Source organism: Mercenaria mercenaria, chromosome 8, assembly GCF_021730395.1.
Source record: "Mercenaria mercenaria strain notata chromosome 8, MADL_Memer_1, whole genome shotgun sequence".
Classification (NCBI taxonomy): Eukaryota; Metazoa; Mollusca; class Bivalvia; order Venerida; family Veneridae; genus Mercenaria; species Mercenaria mercenaria.
The window spans coordinates 40669305-40695692 of NC_069368.1; the positions used below are offsets into that span (position 1 = coordinate 40669305).

General features: G+C 33.8%; 1 protein-coding gene across 4 annotated transcripts in view; it reads left to right on the forward strand.

Annotated features, from left to right (window-relative positions):
• The first annotated feature begins 254 nt into the window (after positions 1 to 254).
• LOC123566546 (zinc finger protein 608-like) overlaps positions 255 to 26388 on the forward strand; it is a 39187-nt gene continuing 13053 nt past the window's right edge. The window contains exons 1-5 of one of the 4 annotated variants that reach the window (XM_045360751.2): positions 255 to 405; positions 765 to 1411; positions 6124 to 6301; positions 7477 to 7564; positions 14035 to 17498. In XM_045360751.2, coding sequence (XP_045216686.2) covers positions 932 to 1411; positions 6124 to 6301; positions 7477 to 7564; positions 14035 to 17498 — 4210 coding nt within the window. In that variant the 5' untranslated portion in view covers positions 255 to 405; positions 765 to 931. Of the gene's footprint in view, positions 510 to 764; positions 1412 to 5607; positions 5740 to 6123; positions 6302 to 7476; positions 7565 to 14034; positions 17499 to 26388 lie in introns of those variants that run through there. The other 3 variants (XM_045360753.2, XM_045360752.2, XM_045360754.2) reach the window with 3 other exon arrangements.

A 26388-nucleotide genomic window follows, 5' to 3' on the forward strand; every position in this document is an offset into this window, starting at 1 on the left:
ATGCTTGGCTTTATTTGATTATCCATTAAAACTCATATTTGCGCCCACCTACGTCCGTATCTAAATTAAATGGTAATTTATATTGTTCGCCATATCAATTATTTATTTCGTCTATGAAAGGCGACTATCCGGGCATATCGATAAACCCGAGCGCACACTGGAGAAGTTGTACGGTATAATTTGCCTAAACTGTAGCTTGAGTAAAACGAGCAATTTGATTGGCTCAGCAGCGATTCGCCCTTGGCAATCATTGGTCACAAGTTGTTCTCTGTGAAAATTGACCTGTTCGTCTAGTGAAAAGTTGAACAAAGAAAGCGAGAAATGTGTGCAGTTTTCGTGCAAGGAAACTACATCATGGACACCGTTATTGTTTGTGCAAGAGATACATAAAACAGGATTTAGATCGTGAGTTTTTTTTGTTCTTTAATCTTTGTGGCTAAACATAGTGCATTTCGGTAGTATTCGTGGGAACGTTTGCGTGTTAACAACACGACGTGAGGAATGTAATGGTGGGATATATTTTACATTTTCTTTCATTTATCTTACAGGAAAAATACACGATTCGTGTACATATTTATGGCTATTATAATATAGGGAAGTTTGTGTTAATGCTCATCTAAATGTAATTGGATATTATGTTCTATAATATTGTAATTGCACTTTAATTGGATTTTAATTGGATACTTCCAGTTTCACAAATATCTTTGTCTAAAGCAACGCAAGTATACTTAATCTCTAGATAACATTGTTTTGAAATGTTTCAGTGAGCGGAACAAAGCCTCTCTAGGTTTGTGTTACTAGACTAGGGATTATATTGATCAAAGTGTTACGGATTTCTATTGACTTATGATAAGGCGTCATTTGATAACAGCAAATTTCCGTTTTAATAAGGAAATTTGCTTTGTTGGAGTACTGAACATTTTCCATAATCATGAGTTCATTTGAACATCATGCGACTGTAGACAAAGGTTTAAAAATGAAAATTAAACGTAAAAATTTAAATGCAGAGAAAACTGACAAGTCTAAAAAAGAACAAAATAAATCAGAAGCTTTGAAAAGTGATTCAAAACAACAAGGTGACAGCTCTCAGAGCACAAATGGAATGTTAACAGATAAATCTAGTAAATTATCTTTAAACAGTGATAAAGACAAGTCACCAAAATCCAAGTCGACATTAGGAAAAAAGGATAAAGGAAAGGGGTTGGTCAAAGGTGAAACTTCAGCGTGTACAAGCAACTCCAGTATTAATGGTATTGAGAACTTGTTTAATCAGTCAAGTTCAATGGAGCCTAAATTGGGAGAAACGGCTACAGGGAAAAAGGAGTGTGTCCCGGACCCGTATGAATTTAATGCCAAAGTTGAGGACGGCATCTCCATGCCAATAAAGAAAATGAAGTTAGAGAAAGAGAAGGTGAGATATCACTTTTTATAAATCTTTATAGAAATACAAGTAGTAGCTTGACTATGTATACAAATTTAGAGTGAGTTACATATAAGTTTTTATAAAATGTCATATAATTTGCTCAGAACATGGTGAAAATTTGTTATCAATTTTATTTAGTTAACATTCTATTTTGTTATCATTTCCAGAGTAGCCCTTTTCAGTTGTGTATTTAATTATGTCTTTGTTCTTACATAATGATAACCTACTCAATTTGTTATTATGGGTTGATGCCTTTAGATTAGTTAGTGGCCAAATGAGTAGGTTATATGTGAGGAATGTTTTATTACCTTTTTTGTCTTTATGTGATTTATGTAACCTAAGCTTTTAAAAGCTATTTATTCTGCTTAGATAATCTTCATGAAGATTTTGACTGTAAATTTTCCCTTTCGCAAATGTTCATACTAGTATTACATGTACAATTTAAACCCTTTTATGTTTTCATTTCTTTTTTGCATAAGGAAAAAAATTTGAAAGGCAAAAATATGCAAATCATGATTTCAGTATCTGACACATAGGAGTTGATCACACAGCTTGATGAGAGAAACATTGTTGAATGGTATTTCATTTTGATACCGCCTGGCATGTTGCCAGCCTAATTTATTATCCATTATCAAATTTATGACAACTGTGTTATGGTCTAGGGCAGACTTGTTGCAAATCAGATACAGAAGGAAAAATACTTTTTATAATATTAAGTTGATATCCTTAGAGAAATGCTTTATCAGTGGGTACACATTTAGTTTGAATTTGCAGTTTTATTTGTAAACATATGTACAAAAGGCAAACAAAACCTGGAGCCATATGTTTTGATGTTTTTATTGTTTAATGTGTGTCTTGGGTTGAAAGCAAGGTAAAATTCATAGTTGCCCTTTTTATTTGTTGATTGTATTTGTCTCATTCATTTACATGAAATATGTAAATGGTCATTATTTAGAATTACAAGAAATTTGAACTATTCATATAAATGAGATTATAAGTTTTGATAGCTGGATTCCACCACATTAACATATCAGTGTTTTAATCCTAGAGATTGTATCTGTTCAACTGAAGAGAGATAGAAAAGGACTTTTAATATGTTCTGGTATTCAGATACTACTTTCAGCTGTAGATCCCATATATATTGTTACAGTATTCAGACTCATCATGGATGATTGTCCCTGTACTTTCAGCTGTAGATCCCATATATATTGTTACAGTATTCAGACTCATCATGGATGATTGTCCCTGTACTTTCAGCTGTAGATCCCATATATATTGTTACAGTATTCAGACTCATCATGGATGATTGTCCCTGTACTTTCAGCTGTAGCTCCCATATATATTGTTACAGTATTCACACTCATCATGGATGATTGTCCCTGTACTTTCAGCTGTAGATCCCATATATATTGTTACAGTATTCAGACTCATCATGGATGATTGTCCCTGTACTTTCAGCTGTATATCCCATATATATTGTTACAGTATTCAGACTCATCATGGATGATTGTCCCTGTACTTGAAGATGTTGTAGCTTGTTGTTAGTATGGTAATAATGGGAGTCTCTTATTCATAGTTGTGTTAATGTTCTGATTAGATGGTTTGTTCAGAAGTAGGGGTTCTTGATCCATGGTATGATTTGACTCAATATTTAGGTGAGATAGGTTTGTTCTTAAAGGGCAGTATCCATGGTTAAACAAGTTCTATTTCCACTTTCCATGATTTTTGATTTTTTTGGTAAATGTTCTGAAAGGTAAGAGATTTTGTAGAGCCTATCTATGTGTTTTCCAGGGAGATAAGATTTGTCGCAGATATTACAGTTTAAGACAATTATTTTCCTAGAATTCTTAAAGAGTTCACGAGTCTTCTGAAATTTGAAATTGATCCTTAAATACACTTATTGCAATTCTTGCCAGTAGCAAAACTGTTTGTGATTGGAAATTTGTATAAAACATAAAGCAGGGTAGAGCTTAGTGTAAAAGTGCAGTGAACCCCATTATTGTATCTGTTCTGTGAAATATTTTGTGGGATGTAATTTGAGTATTTATGGTGTCATTTGATCTGTGTTACAATATGAAATTTACTTGTCGAGTATGTCACTATTTTAAGTTTAGTTTTATATTGTACCATAAACTGCTGAAGTGGAGATTTGTTTTTCAAAAAACTATATTCACAGAGCATGACTTGGTTAACTGCGGTATTTATGAAATTGTGATGTACTCATTACCTGAAATATGGCTGACCTGTGCCAATTTCATTAATATGAGGTCAGATTTTTGGAATGGCTCCTACAAAACCTTTGTGAGCCAGTTTTTATTTCATTTATGGAAACCATGATTATAAAATAATTGCAAATCACAGGCTCAAAGTCGATTTTGAGCTGCTTTAGATAGTAAAATGGTCATGTAATTTTTAGCATAAAGTAATAGTCATGTGGGAACCAGTTGTTGACAGACATACAGGAAATAAGGGTTTTGCATGCACTTGTTTCCGAATGGCTGATAAATGTAATACAGAAGGGGGTATTTGCATGCCCTTTTTCCCATCAGAGTTAACGCTGTTCCAGCATTAATTAGCACTATGTCAGCATTAACAGTGACAAAATCGTTCTTATTTGTTTTTATCTATTTATGACCTTCATCATTTTGTATTTGATTTCTCCATTTGTGATTTTGGATGCTCCTGTTGTTTTCAAAAAGAATTTTCTGTAAGGAGGCTGTTGAGGCATATGAAAAAATGTAGTCGCACAGAGGTAGTCAGTTGTCATTTAGTTTTGTCCAGACCTCCGCCTACCTTTTAGTTTGTCAGGAAAGGTAGATTTTGTCCCCTTAGTTGAAATACGCTGCCAGGTCAGTATTAAATGGCTTTAATGTAATCTACTATCTAAAATATTGTTAAATTGCGAAGTCATTTTAATTTTCAGAGTATATCTTACATCTGGTAATCTCATAAGAATGATTGAAATGGTCTATGTTTTGTACATATATAATTAAGGAATCTTAAGTTTCTAAATTTTCCTAGGAGTTATGTAGACCATTGAATCAATTTTGGGAACATTTTAAATAAAGATGTTTGGTATTTGAACAGTGTCTATTGAACATTTAATAAGATAAACTTGGGATTTAAGAGATTTGATTTTATCTCAGTGGTGCAATAAGCCATAAATTCTCACCCGTGTGATCATAGAAGATAGTGTAGTTTACAGTCAACTTGAAATCATTGTAAATGGCACTTGATACCATATAAAATCTTGTTTAAGCCTTGACTTGTAAGTAAATGAGGTTTTAATTTTTGCCTGTATAGGAGGAAAATAAAAAGGCTATTTATATTGAAGCGGGATGAACATAACTATGAATCATATTTAAATAAGAACCTCAGGCTATTTGCTAGACTCGTTCAGTTTATACCAGATAATAATAACCATTAAAGATGTTATTCATGTGCCAAGGTACTGATATGCAAGTTTTTTCCTATCATTTAATTTTTTCATATAATTTTAGATTGAAAGAGTTTATTTGTTCTATCTTGAGAGTCCTTACTTTATGTAAAACAACAGCAGAAACACCAGCTTACCGTCGTCTTTTCTGAAAAGAAGTTCACTTTTAAGGCTTTTTGTGACATGATAGATTATGTAAGGGAATAACGGATTCTCCCAATTGCTGTGTAATGCAATAAGAATTTTGTCTCAATTACTAAGGTAGATATTTTACAGATGCCTGCACATTTTCTTATGCAGGTCTAAACTCCTCCAATATACCAAGTTATGAAGCTAAACATAATTCACTGACTTTTCATTTTATTCAGTCTTTCTTAAATTAAATCAGGGTCTGTCATTGGAAATGCTTGAATCCATAGCAAAAAAGTTAAGGGCCTCAAAATTCGCACTCTAAACCACTCGGCCACACAGAGCCTGTGGCTGATCATTAACTTTTCACAAATTACTTTATTACATTTGGCCAACTTGATAGATCAATGTACTGCTTAATTGGTCATTCATCACTGCAATCAAGTCTGACCAACATTTACTGACCATTGTCATATGTGAAATTAAAAAGGTGTGAAATGTACATGGCCTGGGGTGGAAATCTGCATGTTTGTAAATATTGTCAATGTCAGATCTGGCGGCCATTCAGCCAATCGGCAGTGTGTACTTAGTGTGGTTACAAACTGTGAAATCTAAATTGAATGTAAAGGGCACTAGAGTAATAAAGAGATTTTCATTTTGCAAAATGTTTATTATACCTTGAGTCATTTAAGTAAATGGTTGGTGTAGTTTTTGTTCGAGATTTCAAAAGAGATTGGAAATGAGAAAGAAGGTATACAGTTTTTGGCAAGTTGTAGTTAAATTACCATGTGTCTTTATTTAATGGTGTCTGAGTGTAACAATCGCTAAATCAGAGGTGTAATTATATACATCTGGTAAAGTAAAATTTGGTATAAGCATTCTTACAACATTATAACAATTTTTAAAATTGTTTTTTACTGATACTGTTGTATATTTTCAGGAGTTTAAAATAATTTAAGTAATAAAGAAATAAGCAAACACTGCATAAAAGAAGAATTTTTTTTTTCAATGAAAAATTGGTAGAAACAATTTCGTATTAATAAATACATTTTTCTAAATCACACATCTAGATATGGAAGGACCTGTTGGATTTTGAACTGAAGTGTTTATAAGTTTGATCTTTGTAAATTTCCAGGTGGAAGTACCAGGGAGCATGGCGACCACATCCGCTCCTTCCACGTCGCAGGGGTCACAAGATGCTGCCACAGATACCCGTGATGTTGCTATAGTTACAGACCCTGACTGTCTCGGCCCATGTGAGCCTGGCACACAAGTGACACTAGAAGGGATAGTGTGGCACGAATCAGAAAATGGTGAGCTTTAATGTAAATTTAATAGCTTCCATAAGAAAAATTGTAATCCGCTTTAAAGGTTACTTTTAAATAATATATGCACTATTAATACTTGAGTGGATATGAATAGTGAGCAAGGGATCTTTAATGAAGTGTATATATCCAAAGGAGAAAAAGCTTTTTATCAGATAATCCAATTAGCCAAATCCTGCCAAAGAAATGTAATAACTGATCTTAGACAAGACTTCGAACAATTACCGTAAAGATCTGACACTCAAGTTAATAAAAGGCAATAGTACTCTGCATCAAATGGTAGACACTTCTTAACTCTGTACAGGTTTTTTATTTTATTCATAAGAGATAATCTTTTCTTTGTGTTTAAAATTACATACAGTATTACTCATTTACTTGATAACATAGTACTGTCAGTGAGAAATGTCATAGGTGCTTGACTGTATTTGACATTGGAATGTGTAATATCAGCGGTAGATTTATGTTGTGACATGTCCTATAAAATGTTCACTTTGATTTGTGGTTTTATGAAGCTTTATATTTATATTATGATTAAATTACCTCTTATTAAGTGGCCTTTAAAGATAGCATGTTTTCTCACATGGGATTGAACTTTTGGGTAGTGTGACTGTTACATGAATATTTCTTACCTTCATGATTTGATCCTTATAACAACTTTCCTACCTCCTTGACCAATGCACCTGGGAGGAATCGGTTATTAATAAATGTTAAATACTGTTTTACAAAGCTTTAAAAATAAGGCAGCTTACCTTCATTACCCAGTTACAATTGCTTTTCAAATTTAAATGGACAAATTCCATGACATAATTTACTGTAACTACTAATGTCCTGAATATTGCTGATGATGAGTGATTGTTGCCAAAGTTTCAAAGTCTGCAGAGAATCAATTCTAGTCAGTGATTTTGTTGAAAAAAATTAAAAGGCAGCTTTTAAGACTTTTCCTGATATCTAAAACATTTCTTCTTTTAAGTTGAAATAAAAAAACAGGTATGCTGTATAATTACTTCTGTGTAATGTTTATTAGGTGCATTGTTGCAGTTGTTTAATTTCATTGCTTATTATTTGATTTTTTCTTCTGCAATTAGATCTTTAATTAGCCTGATTAAAATTGTGAGCTTCAGAAGACCAGCTTTATTAAACTGAAATGAAACATTTCGTTTTAGGTGTCCTGGTTGTAAATGTGACCTGGCGTGGCAAGACCTATGTTGGGACCTTGTTGGATGCTACCCGCCATGACTGGGCACCGCCAAGGTGAGATATTCTAATCTTGTTACCATAGCAACCGTTATCAGACTTCAAATTGACTTCACCATATTAAATGTATACTTTACCTCCTGCATTAAAATACATGTATATGTAGACAGGAAGATGTTTTACAAAATCCAGCTGTTGATACCTGGATATGCTTGCTATTATAAGCAGTGCTGTTTTTTTTACCATTCTTCATCTGGATTACTCCAACACATTCTGTGTGTAATGGCCGCTAGATGTTCAAAATGTCTCGGAGAAGACACAGTGGGAATTAGTTTGTTTTGTTTTACAGAAGAAATAAAATATAGATTACCATGTCTGCATCTCTGTAAAAAAGCATTCTTTTACTTTAGTAACAAATACCAGAAGAAATAACTAAAGGCAGTCATTTTGTCTGAGGAAAATAAATAGCATACAGTTAAGTGTCTGTGTTATTTATTATCCATGTTCTTTGTGAATAAATAGAATGTAAGCAGGGAGAGAAGTTGTATTTTGATAGATAATTGTAAATCATGAACAGATAAAATCAGTTATCAAACAAAGCAATCATTCAAAAAAAGATGACGGAGAAATTTGATAACTCTGTTTTATTTCCCCAGTAAATGTTGAGATGTAAATACAAGGAAAATAAGACGAATTGAACAAGCTCTGGTTTCCTATATTTTATCATCACGTTAAGGATAAAATACATGTATTGTTTTCTTTTATCTCTCAAGTTTTTATGTTTTTAAAGGAAGTCTGTTGTGACTGATTTTGATACATATTTGAAGTCCTCTTATATTTGATAAGAAAGTTACTTTGTTACTAGGGTAAAACCTCTTCACTCAAACTAAAGAAACAATAATGCTATCAGTACTGTGTGATATCTAACAAATCTAGTGATATAAGTGACAACAGAATATTTCAAGTATAATACTTGTGAACAAATCCTTGACAGTTTGTTCATTTTGGTATTTTTTATTCTGTTGCATAGTGACTCAGTTTTTTAGCTTTTATATTTTTGTAATGTAGTTTATCATTTTGTTACTTTGCAACACAGTTGGCAATTTTTGTATTTTGTGACACGGTATATCATTTTGAAATTTTTTGACATAGCTGATCATTTTGAAATTTTGTTGAGTTGATTTTCAACACAGTTTGTTCATTTTGATAATCTATAAAAGTGTGGGTCTCTGTTAGGACAGATAGGTATCAAATTTAACTTGACATGTTTAGCATACCATTAAGACATGCTATTGATCAGAGCCAGTGTAGCTAGACCGCCGATAATACAGTTCTTGCCTGCTGGGGAAACATGTTTGTATATATTCAATATTGGGCTTGTAATATAGAGAGAGATCAATAATTTGTTCTGGGTGAAATAATTGTCTAAATCAATTTTTTACCTAAAATTGTCCATCTTGTCTGGGGATCTAACACTTCATCCGTCAGAGACAGATTTCATCTGTCTTAAATTGAACTATTGTCATATTTTTACAAGAACTAATGTACAAATTTAATAAGTCTGACATTGAAATAAGGATAACTGTAGTTGGCAGATGGGAGTAATTTTCACTGGCAGTATAGGTCATTTTGCTGTAATATACTTAAAATCTACTTGTAACCTTCTCCCTAGTTACATGAAGCAACTATTTACGTATACTGAAAATAGGTCATTGAGATCATATGATCAAAGACTACTTTTAGTTCCAAAACCTCGACTTGAATTCTATAGAAAATCACTGGCATACTCTGGTGCAAAATTATGGAACTCACTTCCTTATCATATAAAAAACATCAACAAACCTGAACACATTCAAAAGCAATTATTTAAAATGGTGGTTCTCTAGTGGGCAACAACATCTATCAACCGCATGAGAACTATGATATTTTTTGGTATCAGAGTACTTATTTAAAACTATAAATAATTAACAAATAATTGTATATTGTTTGTTTCATTACTTTTGCTTTCAGTGTAACTTTACATAAAACCATGTTGTTTATTCTATTACCTTCCTTATGTAAATTTCATGTAATCCTCTTATATATGCTATTTTGCATTATAATCCCTTCATGACTTTGTTTACTTTAATTTGTTAATTTGTGTTTACTGTATATATGTACATTTGAGGCTCACAGGGAAGACTGGGTACACCCAACTGTGTTGCCTCGTTAAATAAAGACTTTATTATTAAACTTGAATGATCTCAGCTTGCCTGAAAATTTCTGTACTATTCTTACTATTTGATGTGTACATCAAACTCCCAACAGAAATTGAACTATAAACATGTTTTATTAAGCAATAGTGATGTTTTCTCTTTTTATACCACCACTCCATATATCTCTTCCTAAACCATTCTTCATACCTGTATAAAAACACCTGTCACCTCACTGCAAAAATAATGTTAAGCACATTAAAATAAAGAAGCACTTTTCCAGTTTTTGTACTTAGGTGATTTATTACCAGTACATTTGTAATCCTTTGTGACTGTCTGTAAATATTGTATGTGATAATTGCAAATTTATGGTGACCTACAGGCCTATTGGGCTGGGTGTATTGGTATATATTTGTTTGATCTAGTTACAAACTATGTCACTATCACGATCTTTCCACTACAGTTGCGATGCTTGATGTGTTTACAGTGCTGTGTGTTTCTGCGAAATCTAACCTTACCTTTTAATTACTATTATAAATAATTTACTTACTTTAAGTTATTTAACTATTACTTTTAATGTTCTAAGCCCAGTTTCCTTTTAATACGATATAGATTACTGTGGAATATTCACAGACAATAGGCACAATCTATTCATCAGATACAGTAACGATTGTTTTTTTAGCATAATGTCAGTAGGTGTCACATTTCTGTGGCGCCAATTGCATTCAGTCTGTAAATTGAAGTCTGTTAATTGAAAGTAACATTATTTGATAATGGATAAACTGTTTTGTTTTACCAAGAGAGTCATTTAAATCATGAAGCATGGAAAATTCTATGCTTTAAGTGATCATTGATTGTAATAATGGTTTTGTTGATCTATCTCAAAACTCAGTGTCTGTAAGTTAGTTTATTCAGTCTGGCTAAGTTTCATAGAATGCTCTCTTAGTTTTAGTCGAGTCAGTACACAAGTCAGTATATGAGTCAATACATTTTTGAAGCCAGATGTGCTGATGTATGATTTTCTGAGCAGTTATCCAATACATTATGTTTATAAAAAAAAAAACTGATATGTATTGCAACAGAACGTGATGAATTAATGTCTGGAGGGTCACCTGGAGACTTCCTTCACCACCAAAACCTGGAAAAGTCGCCATATGACCTAAAATTGTGTTGGTGTGACTGTAACTTTATTAAGATGACAATGTGTTTTTTTATGTACTTTTTGATGTATGGCAGTGTTTATTTCAAAATTACACCATATTGCTATGTCAAGGACTAATTATTATACAACAGTTTGTTTGATAAGTTGCTATTACCCTGTAATGTTATCTCAATCCTATTATACCACATAGAGGAAATGAGATTACATTTCGAACAATCAACAAAAGGCTGATTGCCAAAGGCTAATATGATAAGTGTCTCCACTACAGCTTTAATTAAGTATTGTATGAAATCACTTTGATAATATTTTTTGTGTGTATAATGTGCTCAGATTTAATCATTTGTTTTACTTTTTTCAGTGCTTTAAGTACATTTTGGTTTGTTAGGAAAGAAAATGATTTTAAATTGTTGATAATAGATAGAAGTAAAAGGAAAGCACTAAATTATAAACTTAACGTTTTTACGGACAATTTGACAGAATTAACTCTCATTCTCCTCCTGTGCCTTGTGTAAAAGTTGTTAGTTCTTAGCAGGAACTGGTGCACAATTAAGGAGCAGTGGTTAGACTTAACTGACTGCTTTTAATTAATACATAACTAAACTTCTGATCAAAGAAACAGCATTATAGTTAAAAACCAGTGTCATTCACTGCATGCAATAAAAACAAAAAAAAAAACCAAACAATCATGCTATATAGTTTGTAGGACTGGTCCTGATTTCAGGCAGAATTCCCTTATGTAACTCTATTGAAAAAGGATATTAAGAAGGTTTTCAGGCTTTGATTTTTTACTGATAATATCAGAATGACTGGTTATCCCAATTTTAGATGCAAACAAAAATGAAAGAGATACCTTTTAAACATGTTTATACAAGTATATTGTAAGGTAAAATAGTTACTCATGCCATTAAAGTAAAGATACTGTCAAATTATTCTCCAATAATTGTACATCAGTGCATAAAATGTCTCCAGCCTTTACTTTGTAAATCATAGTTGAGATTGAATGTATATAATAAATATTCATTTGTCTGCTTGAAGTTTTTTTTTTTGTAATCAAATGGAGGTTGATGTATGTGCACAGCCATTTTAGCAAATGGATCATGTTATGACACAAAGGACCATATAATAAAAGACAATATTGTATTGTTAGAAGACAGTTAAATCAGATATATGAATGTGAAGATTTTAGATGAATGCCAGATTTCAACAGTTTTATTTCAAGCATACCAGAGCGAATATCTCTTCTGTATTTCTTTTCATATCTTTCAATTCGAGATCAAGCACCGGTACCTATGATTTTTAATACATATTTCCATTTTAAACTTGATTCTCAGTCAGTACACAAAGTTTAAAGAAATTCTGTCTGTAGGAAAATTTTAGCCTATATACATATAGGAAACTGTCAGATGTGATTTTAACAGCAGCTGCAGCACAATAAATTTACATACTCAGTGAAATTGTTTTTCATTGACCTATTGATTTAACTGCATGTAGCAGTTTGCCATGTAAATGAAGAAAATATGTACATATAAAAGAAAAAACTTAAGTTATACACCATGTTAAACCCACCAGTAAATCACTTATTCATGCACATGCATGTTTCTGCATGCTGTATCTATCAGATATTAATCCAGCATGTTGTAGAAATGAACACACTCCAAAACTGTCAAGCTGTTACCAATTAAGATAGCACAGGTTTAGAAAGATTTTTTTTCCACATTTGTAAATTTTCTCATGAATCATTATTTATTCAAGCATATTTTTATCCTGTTATCTGTCACATCAAGACGGAGATTAATTTCTGTTTTACAAGTGCAAAAAAACATAATAAAGTGTTGGTGAAGAAATTTGTCTGCTTTGGTGAAAGAATTTGCTGAGAGGAATTTTCTTAATCTAAAGCAAAACAGCTTGATACTTGTTTTATAAAGGGCAACATGTGTTTTATGTGAATTAAGACATGCATATTTACATGCAGATTCCCAGAAAAATGAGGGAAATGGTTCAAAAGATAATGTCTATATGTGGGCTGTTTTAGAACTTGGTCCATCCTAAGGTTAAGCATCAAAACTCAAACACCTAATTGGCTGATTTTTGAACTAAAGTTTAAAATCGACCAATGGCATGGTTGCATTCTGAGACTGGTTCACCAGTTGGTTGATTTTTTAACTAAAGTTTAAACTTGGCCAATGGCAAGGGTTTTTTTTTGGTTTTTTTTTTTCCGGAGTAAAATGTTTGTAAAACGTATCATTTGGCAGTTCTCTAAACCATCTAGATTTTACAAATTCACAAATAGGTTGGCCATTGCATAACAGACAGTTTAGATTTTATTGGAGAATGTGCATTTTAATTGTCTAATATATAAGCAAGCTTAATGTTTCAATAAAGCAAGATGCTTCTGTTTGTAAGAAATAGAAAATGTCTGTTAAAAACTGTATTGAAGTACTACAAGGAATTTGCTAATCTTTTGGCTCGTTGCAGTCCTTTTAATATGGTAATAATTTATAGCTAAAATATATACCTATTTCAGTTTAAATGAAAACTAGGCACCATAATAAGTGAAATGAATAAAAGTAAAAGACACTGAGGGAATCTCATCATTCAAGTCTTACTAAAAGAAGTTTAGCATTAAGAATTCCAGAAATTGTAGCTATGGTTCCTTGTTTCATTGTAAGTTATAGCCGTTACGTCAAGCCAATTGTAATTGACTTTGATACTGCAATTAGTGTTGCAGACAAACATCTGAAATATGTGTAGACACTTAGATTTACTATTTTAATTACAGTCAGAGTGAGTCTACATAGAATATTCCCAAAAGATTGCTTTAATGCAATATTGCTGTCTGGTCATCATGACGAAGATTTGTTATTTGTTTTACTGTAATTTTCTGGATTTCTCCTACAGACATACTGTCTGAGATATCGGGAGAAAAAAGTAGGGGAATAAAGAGACACTGTGACTGCTACATTAAACATGTTTCATTCCTAGATGGTTTTTATTATGAAGTCACATTGAAATCACTTCAAAAATGGTTAATATTTTAGGGAAAAAATTGGAAAAGTAATTTTAATAGGCCATAATAAAATGTTCATGATTCCCTATGAAAAATAGCTTTGTTTGCAGTTATCAACCAATGATTTTGCTTACAATTAATAGCACATGTTGAAATGTATTTGCAGGTTTAACTGTGATTCTCCAACAATGGAGTTTGAGTCAAGAACACCAAAAGGTCGAGGAAAAAGAAGAGGTGCAGCAAATACCCCTGTTCAAGACACAAGAACTTTACGGAAGGGAAGACGAGGCAGCAATGTGCAGACTTTCACAGCACCGCCAAGTCCAGCAAAGTCTGATATATCAGTGGGCGGAGTTAAAAGGAAAGGACGTCCACAAGACATTGACTTATCAGCTGCTGAGCAGCGCTGTTCTAAAAGAAGTAGGTCAGGGTCACAGGCTCCAACGCCCAATATAGAAACTCCACCAGCAGATGCACAAGGCTATTTGGAATGCCCTGAACCCAAATGCAATAAAAAATACAAAAATGCCAATGGACTACGATATCATCAATCGCATGCTCACTCTGGCTCTAATTCAAATGCATCAGCTGATGATGTGAAAGAAGAAATGGACACAGAAGACATCCCTTTAAGTGTTGTTAAAAATTCTGTGAGAAAGGAGAAAGAGGCTAAGAAGGAAAATAATGCAAACAAAAAGGAAAATAATAAAGATAACGGACAAGTATCTGATAAAGGGAAGTCTGATAAGGTTGAAAGTACAGCAAAGAAAGTTGATAAAGAGGAGGTTAGTAACGATGGTAAAGATGCAGAAAACAAAAGTGATTCTAAATGTGATAACTCAAAGAAGAAAGACAATAGTACAAATAAAATACCAGTGACTCAAAATAATGGGAAAACATCTGGTTCACAGAATGGCATTGCTAAATCAAGCAGTAGCAGTAATATAGCAACTCATGTCTCAGTTTCTAGTCAAGTAACTTCTAGCTCAGTGCAAACCATACCTAGTCAAACATCTGCCTCTTCCCCTACAACATCCACAGCCACATCACTAGTTCAATCTGTGTCTCAGGGTGAGAAAAATGACTCAAAACTTGTAGATATAAAACCAAAAATAGCTTCAGATGCTCGTGTGACTAAAGCTAATAGGCCTATTATTCCGGCACCGAGTCATCAGGTGTTGTCCAACGTTCAAGTCACTCATTCAAACATGTCACCAGTAATGTCTCATACACAGATGTCACCACAGTTGAAACCAATCCAGCCTAAGCCGACTATTATGGGAGAACCCCAAAATATTAATCCACTTCTTGCAGATCTAAATAAAGATCGCAAAAAGCCACAAAAGAAGAAAAACAAAGATGGTGCAGGGAATGGGAACAATCAAAGCAAATTGGAACAACCAACAATAAAGATAGAAAGAAGTGGCGTGATTAAAACAAATCCTATGCCTAATAATAGACAACAACCTGACCAGAGTAAAAGAGAAGGTAGTGGGGTGAAAGAACCTCCCAGACCTGGCATTGGAGAAATACCTAGATCTCATTCTCTAACGCCACACCAGCATAAAAGTGTAGATCTCTCACATTCCAGAAGTAGTCACAATCCAAATCTTCTTAAAGTTGGTTCACCACTTCAAGTGAACACTCCAGATAACCATAAAGGCGCACTTAATGATGATGTCCAAAGTCCAGCATATTCTGACATCTCAGATGCAAACGAATCTGCTTCGCCAGCAGCACCTTCTGACACAAGTCCACAGAAACAGAAAGAGGACACTAGTAATACAAATAAAAAGGAAGAAAAACGAGAGGCAACTCCACCTCAGCAGACAGAGGGTCAGATGATGCCTCACTATGGAATGTATTCGTACTATGCCCAGTCCCCATACAGAATGAATGAAATGTCTCCCGGACAGAAGAGCACTGGCTCGAACAGCGGAGCTCCTGCACAGAGTAATCCGCCAAATCAAGAGGTGAATAAGAATCCGTCAACAGTTGAAAAGAAAAATACTGAAAATCAGCCAAAACTTGAAAAGAAGGTTGAAGAAAAGGACAATAGTGGTTCAAGACCTAAAGGCCCAATGCAGCCGATGTCGGGGCCCCCTCCAGGTAATCTATCCCAGCAGCAGATTCATGAATACCAAATGCAGCAAATGTACCAGCATATGTACATTCAATCTTTGCCCCAACATCTGCAGTATCAGTACATGGTGAATGGCATGTACCCATCTATGGACTCAAATTATATGAGGCAAATGATGGAAGATCAACAGCGAAGGGCACAATCGGGGGAATCTGGTAGGCAAGACAGGGAAGGTGGGCAGGGGCCAGATAGGGATTCAAACAGGGGACCAGATCCAAAAGGGCAATCAAATATGGGACCTTCAACAGGAAAAAAGGATGACAGTGGCATGCAGAAATCTATTGTTTCACCAGTACAAAGTCAGAGTGTTGATAGAAGTGAAAATTTGAAAAGTGATGAAAAAGTATCTGGTATGAAAGACCAGTCATTTAGAGAGAAACAAAATGAAACACATCAGATTCTGAAAGAAAACATTGACTTGAAAAATGAAATGGATAAAAATCGACATGATTATGAACGGTATAAAAAGCAGGATGAAGAAAGGAGGAGGTATCAGATGTACCAAGAGCAAAAAATGATAGAAGAAAGGAAAAAGATGGAATTAGCCAGAAAAAGTGCAAATAGACCAGAAAACTTAACATCTAAGGCTCCTGGTACTAAACCAATCATTGAACATAACCAGAGGAATATGTCATCAGGGCTACGTGCAAGTGTAGAATTACAAAGTGCAAATATGAGGGAACGGGATAATAGTCATAGTGTTAAGCGTGATTCAAATAGTAATGACTCCAAAATAAAAGAAGTGCGAGATACTCAAGTGAGGGATTTAAGTGCTAGTAAGTATTCAGATTCAGGTAAACCTGGCGATGAAAAATCAAGGACTCCTATACCTGATAAACATCGGTCAGAAACTCCGACCAGGAATCCAGAAACGCCTAAACAAAGGCCTGGTGGAAGTAGTTCTAAATCAGGTAGTCCAATGACATCTGCTAGTTCTAGTGTACCTGGTTCCCCTTCGTTTAATCAATATGTGAATAGTTACCCATATATGCAACATCCTAATTATATGGGAATGGACCCATCTCACCCCATGTATAGAAATCATAATGTTAATCCAGCTCTTGTCAGTGGATATCCTGGCAATTCTTACATTCATCCATCTCAGATTGGATATAGACCTTCTGGGGATGAAGAAAAGGATAAATTAAGTGCTCAAAAATCAGGCCCTCCTTCTAGTGAAAGTGACCTGAAAAAAGGTGATGGAGGGCATGGACCTTATTATAGTAATGTGCACAAAATCCATGAACTGTCAGAAAAAGGACAGCCCAAGTCTCGGAATTCTTCACCGGGACCTGTCAAACCCACAGATATTTCAACAAGTTCATTTGATAAACATAGGGAGTTTACGAATTCACCACCAACACAGCGGCATGTGCATACACACCATCACACGCATGTATTACAGCCAGGCCCTGGCCTGCCAGTACAGGCAGGACCTCCTCTTCAAGGGCCTCCTGGGTTCTCTCCAGTATATGATCCATATAGTGGTAAGTAGTATTGTTTTTCCTTCTCAAGACAAAAAAAATGAAGAAATTGTTGGTAATTTTGATCTGTACTGAATTAGACTTCCATGTAATACAAGATAATACTTTGTTCAAAAATTCCATTCAGTAGATTCACGGGTACTAAACAGTGTCTGCGGTACTGACTGTGCCGACGAGGATTGAAGGCACTTCGCTTTCTGTACCGCAGGTACTTCGTCAATGTTTACAAAACGAGCGAGATCGGTGAGTGATTTTTGTCATTTTTGTCATTTTGTTACTGCATGGAGTATTTTTTCAAAAATCGGGTAATGTAGCGGGGTGTAGATGTATCTTATCTACATATCCATGCTAAAATTTGTGGCAAATGATCAATTTCCTAGAAACGTAAGGACAAATAAGTTGAGAATGAAACGTGATTTTTTCACATCAGTGACTGTTTAGACTCGATTTCTTTTCGCTGACTCAAACGATGTCGTCTCTGCCGTCGTAAATTGTATTTATAAATGACATGTGATCTGCTAAAACATAAAATGTGTCCAGAAAATTCCGAATTTGAACGTTATGCCACTTTTGGAAAAGTGCCGCAGGCATTTTGACGATGCCGCAGCCCCTTCGAGGTGCCGCAGGCACTTTCAGAAAGTATCGGGGACATAAATTTGGCCGAAACTAGACAGATGGAAGAACAGAGAAACAACATTTCCTTCAAGAAAACGAAAAGAAAAAGGGCTGTTGAATAGTATGCAGTGGAATGCAAGTCAACTGAAGTCAGGTACCGTCATATTGCCGCATTTCAGAAAGCGGTTCGCAGAATAAAAGCCCTATGCTGCTCGATAAGTTGTTGTTTTTTTTTTTTTGTTGTTTTTTTTCCAAAGTTTTGTTTGCAGGGAATAAAATAGGTTTTTATGTACATGTAAAAACTATTAAAATTCTCCCGTTTGATCGTTTATGAGCTATACTTATTAAGTTCTCATTTTTTCTGAAAACATTTTTAAAATATTTTTTTTTTGTAGATATACTTAATATTTCCAGGAAACGTTAGGCTATTAAAATAACTACAGAAAATTTCAAACATTGATATAGTTTCTGATTTTATACCGTAATAACTGTCTAGCTAGTAAATGTCAGCTGTCCGCAATGGGCTCTTACAAAAATGGTAACAGATGTATAATGTGAATATCGCAAAATATATTACAGGAAACTTGATACAAGACGTATAAGACAGTCATAGTACGTTCAGCTAAGGCCTGCAGCCGATTTCGGGCCCCGTTCTACCACGCATTCGATCCATGCACAATGTAAACATAGTCTTAATCTTTCCCCAACTTTCTGCAGTTTCAACTGGAATGGCATGTATTATGGACTTCAATTATATGAGAAAATGTAGATACCGAGGCAAAATCGGGGAATCTTGGTAGGCGAAGAAGGTGGCAGGCCAATGGGTTCCGAGGACCAGATCAACTGCACAAATTTGACCTTCAACATGAAAAAATGGTTGAAGTGGCAGCAAAATTATGATTTCAAATAAAATAGCAGTGTTGGAAAACGTAAAATTTGAAAAGTGATGGAAATGGTCGGTTAGACATCTTTTAAGAGATCAAGATGAACACATGCTTCTGGAACATTGACTGAAAATGAAGGGAAAAAATTCGCATGATATATGAACGTTTAAACGACAGGATGTACCGTAGGAGAGGTATCATGAGTAACAAGGTCAAAAATGTCTTCGTGGGTAGTGGAGTTACCCAGAAAAGTGAATGACCTAAAATAACATCTAAGTTTACTATAATCCCATTATTGAATAACGGGAGGAATATGTCATTCACTCGTCGTGTGAATTAAAAGTGCAAAATGAGGGAATCGGATAATATTCGCATGTGTTATCGGTTGTTTTATGATCAAACAAAAGTAGTGGGTTTTATTCATGTGGGTTTAGTCTTTTGAATAATGCGATAATAGTAAAGGTTTACCTGATACACGTGAACTTGCAATCCAGAACCTACACACACCGGTTTTTTGTTCTATCAGGTAAATGATTGTTTCTAGTGTACTTCCCTTTTGTTAATCATGATTGATAGTTTTTGCAACATCCTATTTTGGAAAGTGACCTGCCACCCATGGGATCGAAATTCAATAATCCGCATTTTCATGGATATCTGGCATATTTACATATCCATCTAGATTGGAATAACCTTCTGGATGAGAAATGGATAATTAGTGTCAAAACAGGCCCATCCTTCTAGTGAAATACTAAAAAGGTATTGGACGGCATGAGAGACACTTTATTCAGTAAATGTGCATCAAAATCATGAACTGTCAGAAAAAGACACAGTCTCGAATTCTTCACCGTGACTGTCAAACCCTATTTCAACAATGTTCATTTGATACACAAGGAGTTTAGATTCACAAACAGCGAAGATACACTCACACGCGTATTAACAGCCCGATGATGTACAGGAGAACTCCTCTCAGGCTCATGGGATTACCTCAGAATGACCCATATATGGATGTAGATTGTTTTCTTTAAACAAAAAAGTAACATGGTGGTAATTGAGTGCTACTGAATTACTTCCAGTAACAGATAAACACTGTTATAACCATCAGTAGATTAGTCAACCAAAAATTTCATGTGAATGCATCTTTAAATCATTTAGGTGTGCACAATACAGCGTGCTTCAGTATGATACAAAAAAGAAATCTAAACCAAAAAGCATTTGGAATAAACTTCCCCTTGAATGATGGGAAAAAAACAGGTGAAATGCAAGTTAAGTGAAAAGATTTGGCAGGTGGGAAATGAAGAGAAGCACAGCAAATTTCAGCCCTACCAATAACACAGCTTTCAGTTTTCTATGCCAAAGAGATTGCAAAATCATATCACTGTGCAAAAAATTGTAATTAATTGTGTATAAGAAAAAATGCACTCACTGGCAAATACCAGTCACAATTGATTACATAGTATTTATTGTTGCTAATATGTGTATTAATTAATGGTTTTCTTCTATATCATTGCTGTTCTATAGTTAGTAGAGATATATTGTGGAACCAGTGCAGCTGTATCGTATATTCATAGCAGACTTGCATCCTGACACTGACTGAAAGCAGTTTTGAATTTGAAGACATAAAAGACAGACTCTGCTTTTGCATATTCATCCATTTTGCAATGATATTGAGCAAATTTATTCTTTGTCAGAAATGTAAAAGAAAGAAAAATCAATAGATGTAATAGATTATGATTTTATTAGAAAGTTAGTAGTCTGCCTCCCATTTGTGATTTTTTTTTCTGCCATCATTTTGTGTTTGGAATGGCAGCCATGACATTTAGTGAGATGTATCCTGATACATTTTTTAGTTGGCAATATGCATACATTTTATTATAGACCAGTGTCATTTTAATCTACACAAAAAGAATAAAGTTACCCATATGAAAGGCTGTATTTTTATCATTACATTTTTTTGCTTAAACTTCTTAATTTAATATTTCACTTTTGATGTTATTTGTCTACATGGTCCAGTTTTGCTTTTCAACAAAGTGAATGAGGTTTTTTTTTAAAAAAAAAATCATAAAGATAATCTATTAGCACTAATGTGGGGTGAAATTAATTTTTAAATACAGGGCAGGTAGTTTTTCAAAAAACTGTCTCCAATTCGGTGACATTTTATATAAGATAAGGCTTACATATTTGTATTGAAGGGTATCACTTTTCATATTTTAAGTATAAGTGTAAAGGTTTGATTTAATTGTTTAGAGGTAAACAGGTTGTAGTATTATGGTGACCTTCTGTGTTCAATTATATTGTAATGTTATACCATATCAATTCAATTTCATTAAAATAAACAGATTTAGTTCAGATATGTTATAGTTTCACTTTACATGGCATACACACAAGTAAAACAAATACGATTGAAATCTACGGGGTTTGGTTGTAAGCCTGACACATGTACATTAATGTGCTTTGTGTTCAAGTGCTGTAACAGGCATAAATATTCAGTATAAATATCTTTGTAGATAAATAATCATTCATGTAGTTAGAGATGTGTTATTGAGATTTGATATCAATATCTGGAAGTCTGCTACATGCTAACAAGCAATTCCAATGTTTCCTTCATTGTAGGTTACAAAGTTACAAACATGCACCTTTTCTGGGTTACATATACACATTGAATGGCTTTCCAGTCAATATTGGCAAACCACTCGATAAGTGTTTTATTACATGACACTGGAAATATTTCTAAATTTTTATTCATAAATTTTATCTAGTTAGCCATGTAAACATAATGTTGAATATAAACCAGTCATTTACATTGTAGCACAAACTATGAATTGTTATTTTTCACTTATTAGTCTTAAAGAGATGTTACACAATCATACTCTTTTCATGTATAATATACACTCCTTTTCTTGCTGTTTTTGAAAAATAAATCATACTTGTTTTCATATCCTGTAAGGACTGGCAAAGTAATAAAAAAGCAGTAATAGAATAGGCTGTAAAATAAGCTTTCAATTAGTTGGCATTTAAATTGGGTTCTTTTCAAAAACATTATCATGGCCTTCATTTATCTTAGCAGTCAGAATACAATTTCATGTACCCTGTGAACCAAATGAAATTGCTTGCATATTGATTTATGGTTGACAGGCTGCTGGTGATGATGCCTGAAGGATATCAAAAAACTTGATTTTAGTTTTTTTTTGTCATTTCTGTTGAATTTGTTGGTGGGGAGAGGGTTTTAAAGCAGTAGATGTATTAAATGCTGAATACTTGATTATGATTAAATTGATTTATGATTAAATTGTCTTATTTTTTCATGTAGAGCAATATTAATAATTGTAAATATAGGGATATTTTGTATTTGGATTGAAGTATCTGAAAATTGATATGTTTCTCCCAACAAAAAGAAGAGACCAGTTTTGTTTACATAGACTGAAAAATGATCTGCAGTTTTTATAGTGGTACAGAAAAGGTCATTTGTTACATTTATGGTGGCATGTGATTAATTTGTGTCTTGACAGACAGGGTATTCATACAAGGTCAGCTGGCTGCTGATCACAGGTCAGTTGATGATAGAAGGTCATGTAGGAGAGGGAATTAATCAGCTGCATGGTGAAACCAACTAATCTAGCTTAATCAACTAATCATATGAGAAGTACCATTCATGAATTGTTGGAGTCTGTCATATATTTTGCTGTTGTTTGCTGGAGGAATGAATAATATTCACAAATTATAAGGGTGGGGAGTTGGGGAGAGGGGGTTCACACGATTTTCATGTTGACATGTATATTTAAAATTTACTTTCCACAGACTTTGTAAGTGTTTGGAGGAGGATGTTTTACATAAAAAAACTGTTAGGGGTTTTGCTTATTAAAATATAGCATGTGTTTGTCTGGTTTTTTTTTGTTTTGTTTAATGGTTACAAGTTGAATGATTACTCCTGTTAATTCATTAAAGCCATCTAGATGCTATCATATTAAGTATAATTATGCTTGAAACAACTCTCATTGAAAGCAATAATGGATTATTTTGATAAGATTTATCATTTATAATAATTTACATAAGAGATGTAAATCACTCTTAAATGTTTCTTTCAGGTTCTTGAGAGAAAATAGCTCCATTTTTTTTATCACATGACTTGTTTTTTGCATCACATCATAAATCATTAAAGATAAAGCTGTATAGAGTGTTACAGATATTTACAAAAAACATATGTTTAAACTATTTTCATACAGGAAGGAGAAAAAAATTGTAATAAAACTGCCAGTTAGTTTTATATATGAAGACCATCTCAGTTAACATGTCAGTTATTTCTCTGCCACCTTAAGACAGCATAAAGCTTTGTTATATAGGGAAATAAGATACCATCTTTTTCTTTTCACAGAAATTGATTTAACAGAATCTCATTAAATAGCCAACAGTCCGCTCTTCTTTCCTTTGATATTTTTGTCTCTTCTCAATGTGTAGTATTGAATTTTCCTGTAGGGAATTGGGTTCTTTGACTAGAAGACAGACTGGTCTTTTTTTCTGCCAATTACACAATAAACTTGTCTCTATAACAACCCAGATTAATGAAGTTTTCACATGACATTATTGTTAAAGAAGTGGAAGGAAGTGTGTCTGAATTGTGTACGATAAAAGGAAGTTTAGCAGGTAGTTTGTCAGACAGTACACTAAAATGAAGTGCTCAGAATTTAATGTGGTAGAGTGGCCATTGGTCTAGCTTTGATAAAAGTATCTTTGCAAAGTATCACTGTTACATATAAAACGAGGCCATAAAATAATGATTTGATTTGTTAAATGAACTGGGTTTTTTTTTTTTGTAAATCAGAGTACTTGAGCACCGACAGTCAGTAGTTTTCATTTAAAACATAATTGTGATGCCCTTAATTGCCTTGTCAGTTGAATTTGGTATCCTGGGATTTATGGTGAAAAGCTCATTCCATTAAGTGGGTTCCATCATTATACTTGCTCTATGTACATTGTTGCATGTAGCATTTTATTCAAAATGATTTTCATGTCTTTTATTTAACTAGCCTAATGCCTTTATGTGGTGGTTTTATGAAACAGAAGGACAATCCTGATGATGCATTGTGGAAAAGAAGTTCAAAAGTATTCTGAGATTTTATGCTACAAATGGAAGAGAGGAATGGTTATATTGATTGACAATAGAGAAATGGATTAGTTGTTTAGATGATGGCCATTTGCATTATTGATGGCTATTGCTTTGGGGATCAATGCTTCTTTGGCAAAACAGAATTTCTGTCATCCCCCTAGTACATTTAATCACCTTCTTTCAACAGTATGGTGTATTTATATAAGGACATGCAGCAGTAGGAAAGATAGAGTGTAGGCCTGGCCTGGACATTTTTCCTGGCTGGCTGGCTGTATGTGTTGAAATATAACATTATGACTGTGCTTGAAAGAATGTACACCCTTACCCTGCTAAATTTCTATAATGAATTGGACAGTAACATTAATTGTTAAAAAGGGGTGCATACCAAAAACAAAAACTGACTGAATGGCAAACAGTGCAGGTCATGATCAGTCATGATCAGAGTTCAAAGAGGTTATTAGGGTGGTTTGGACAAAGCAATCTTTGAGGGTTATACATAAATTTGCACAGAAACAACTGCATTAAATATAGTTAATGTTTAGAAGTACCGGTATATCAAATTTCTGATGTAGATTGCTTGGGTTCATTAATTTTAACATCAGTCTTTCTATGGTGAAGTTATATTAAGTGACATATTTATTTGGTATAATGTTAGATAAATTTAGTCAGCTGAAATAATAGTTTTTCAACTGCAGAAAAAAATCATGTACAAGGAAAACTCATGATCTGATAAACATTTCTAGATAAATAGTAATGTAATCCCATTCCTGGAATTGTTTTGTACACTGTTTCCTGTAGTATTTCACAACAAATCTATTTTCTAGACAACATGCTAAACAGAATTGATGCTGTTCAACTCCAGTGTCTATATTTCCCCAGTTTGTGAATCTCCTGCTGTGATGCTGAGATAGGGTCTTATTTATACAAGCTATAATCATTAACTGTGAGTGTTAATCTTAGTGATTCTGAGGTTGCACGAAATCTATGGGCCTGGCATTGATTCAAGTATATTTGGAAGAAACTCTGGCAACTGAGAGAGCTATTGAAGAATACCAGATATTGTTATGTTAACAGAAGTTAACCTTTTGCCTATCAGCTAGTTTGACAGAAACAATTTTCTAAGCAAGCAACTTCCTTATGATGGAAGAGCTGTATGTTTAACAGATCAATTTAGAGTTATGAACATGGTGCCAGTGTATGTTAGGTAAAGTATTTTCATAATGATCTCTTCATTTGATTGCTCATGGAAGATTTATGTAACATTTTTGTTGACATTTCGGAATTTGCTGAAATCAGAAACTGTCAGAAATTTTCCATTCTTCTTAATAGTTTATAGATGCACTCTCATGATTTGGATTCCTGTATAATTAATGCTGCAAAAAATATAATTTTTAATCCTGCTTGCGATCTAGCAAGCAGTTACCTGAGTAACAAACTTGAGATAGCGTCAGTTTTAGATTAGAGAGATGCTTCATTTTGTATTCATTTTCACAGAATAGGAAATAACAATAAAAATTGCTTTCCCCTAAAACTGAAGAGTTGTATTTTCGTTCACAGGTAGATGTGCTGCTGTTAATGTATTTTTCCATAATAATGGATATTTGAGGAAACTGATTTGCACATTTTCATTTTAACCATTCCTAGGTAAAAGTGTCCTTAAGTAACTGTAATTAAAAATAAGGGATTGTAATAGGATGAACTTTAATAGAAATAATTTCTGTGTATTTTATAGTTTGTCAAAAGTTAGTTTGGCTTGTATCACCATGCATAACATATTTTACCTTTAAATGAGCCGTGCCATGAGAAAACCAACATAGTGGGTATGCGACCAGCATGGATCCAGACCAGCCTGCGCATCCGCGCAGTCTGGTCAGGCTCCATGCTGTTCGCTTTTAAAGCCTATTGGAATTGGAGAAACTGTTAGCGAACAGCATGGATCCTGACCAGACTGCGCGGATGCGCAGGCTGGTCTGGATCCATGCTGGTCGCATACCCACTATGTTGGTTTTCCCATGGCATGGCTCAAATGAATAAATTCATGTAAAAAGAAGATGCACTTGTGCTGAAATTCCTAGAATATTCTATGAAGTAAGGAATGCATTCTGAAATGTTTGTGTGTTAATTTGTCTCTGAAGTGCTGTATTATGGTGTTGGAAATGAAGATATGCAGGTGTATAGCTTCTGTCAGAAGCTTGTGAATGTTATCTTTCATCCATGTTTAAACATCTTGAATTTATGTTTATATTGTAATGAAATATACCTGCTTTTCTCCCAAGTTATGCTACATGTTTTC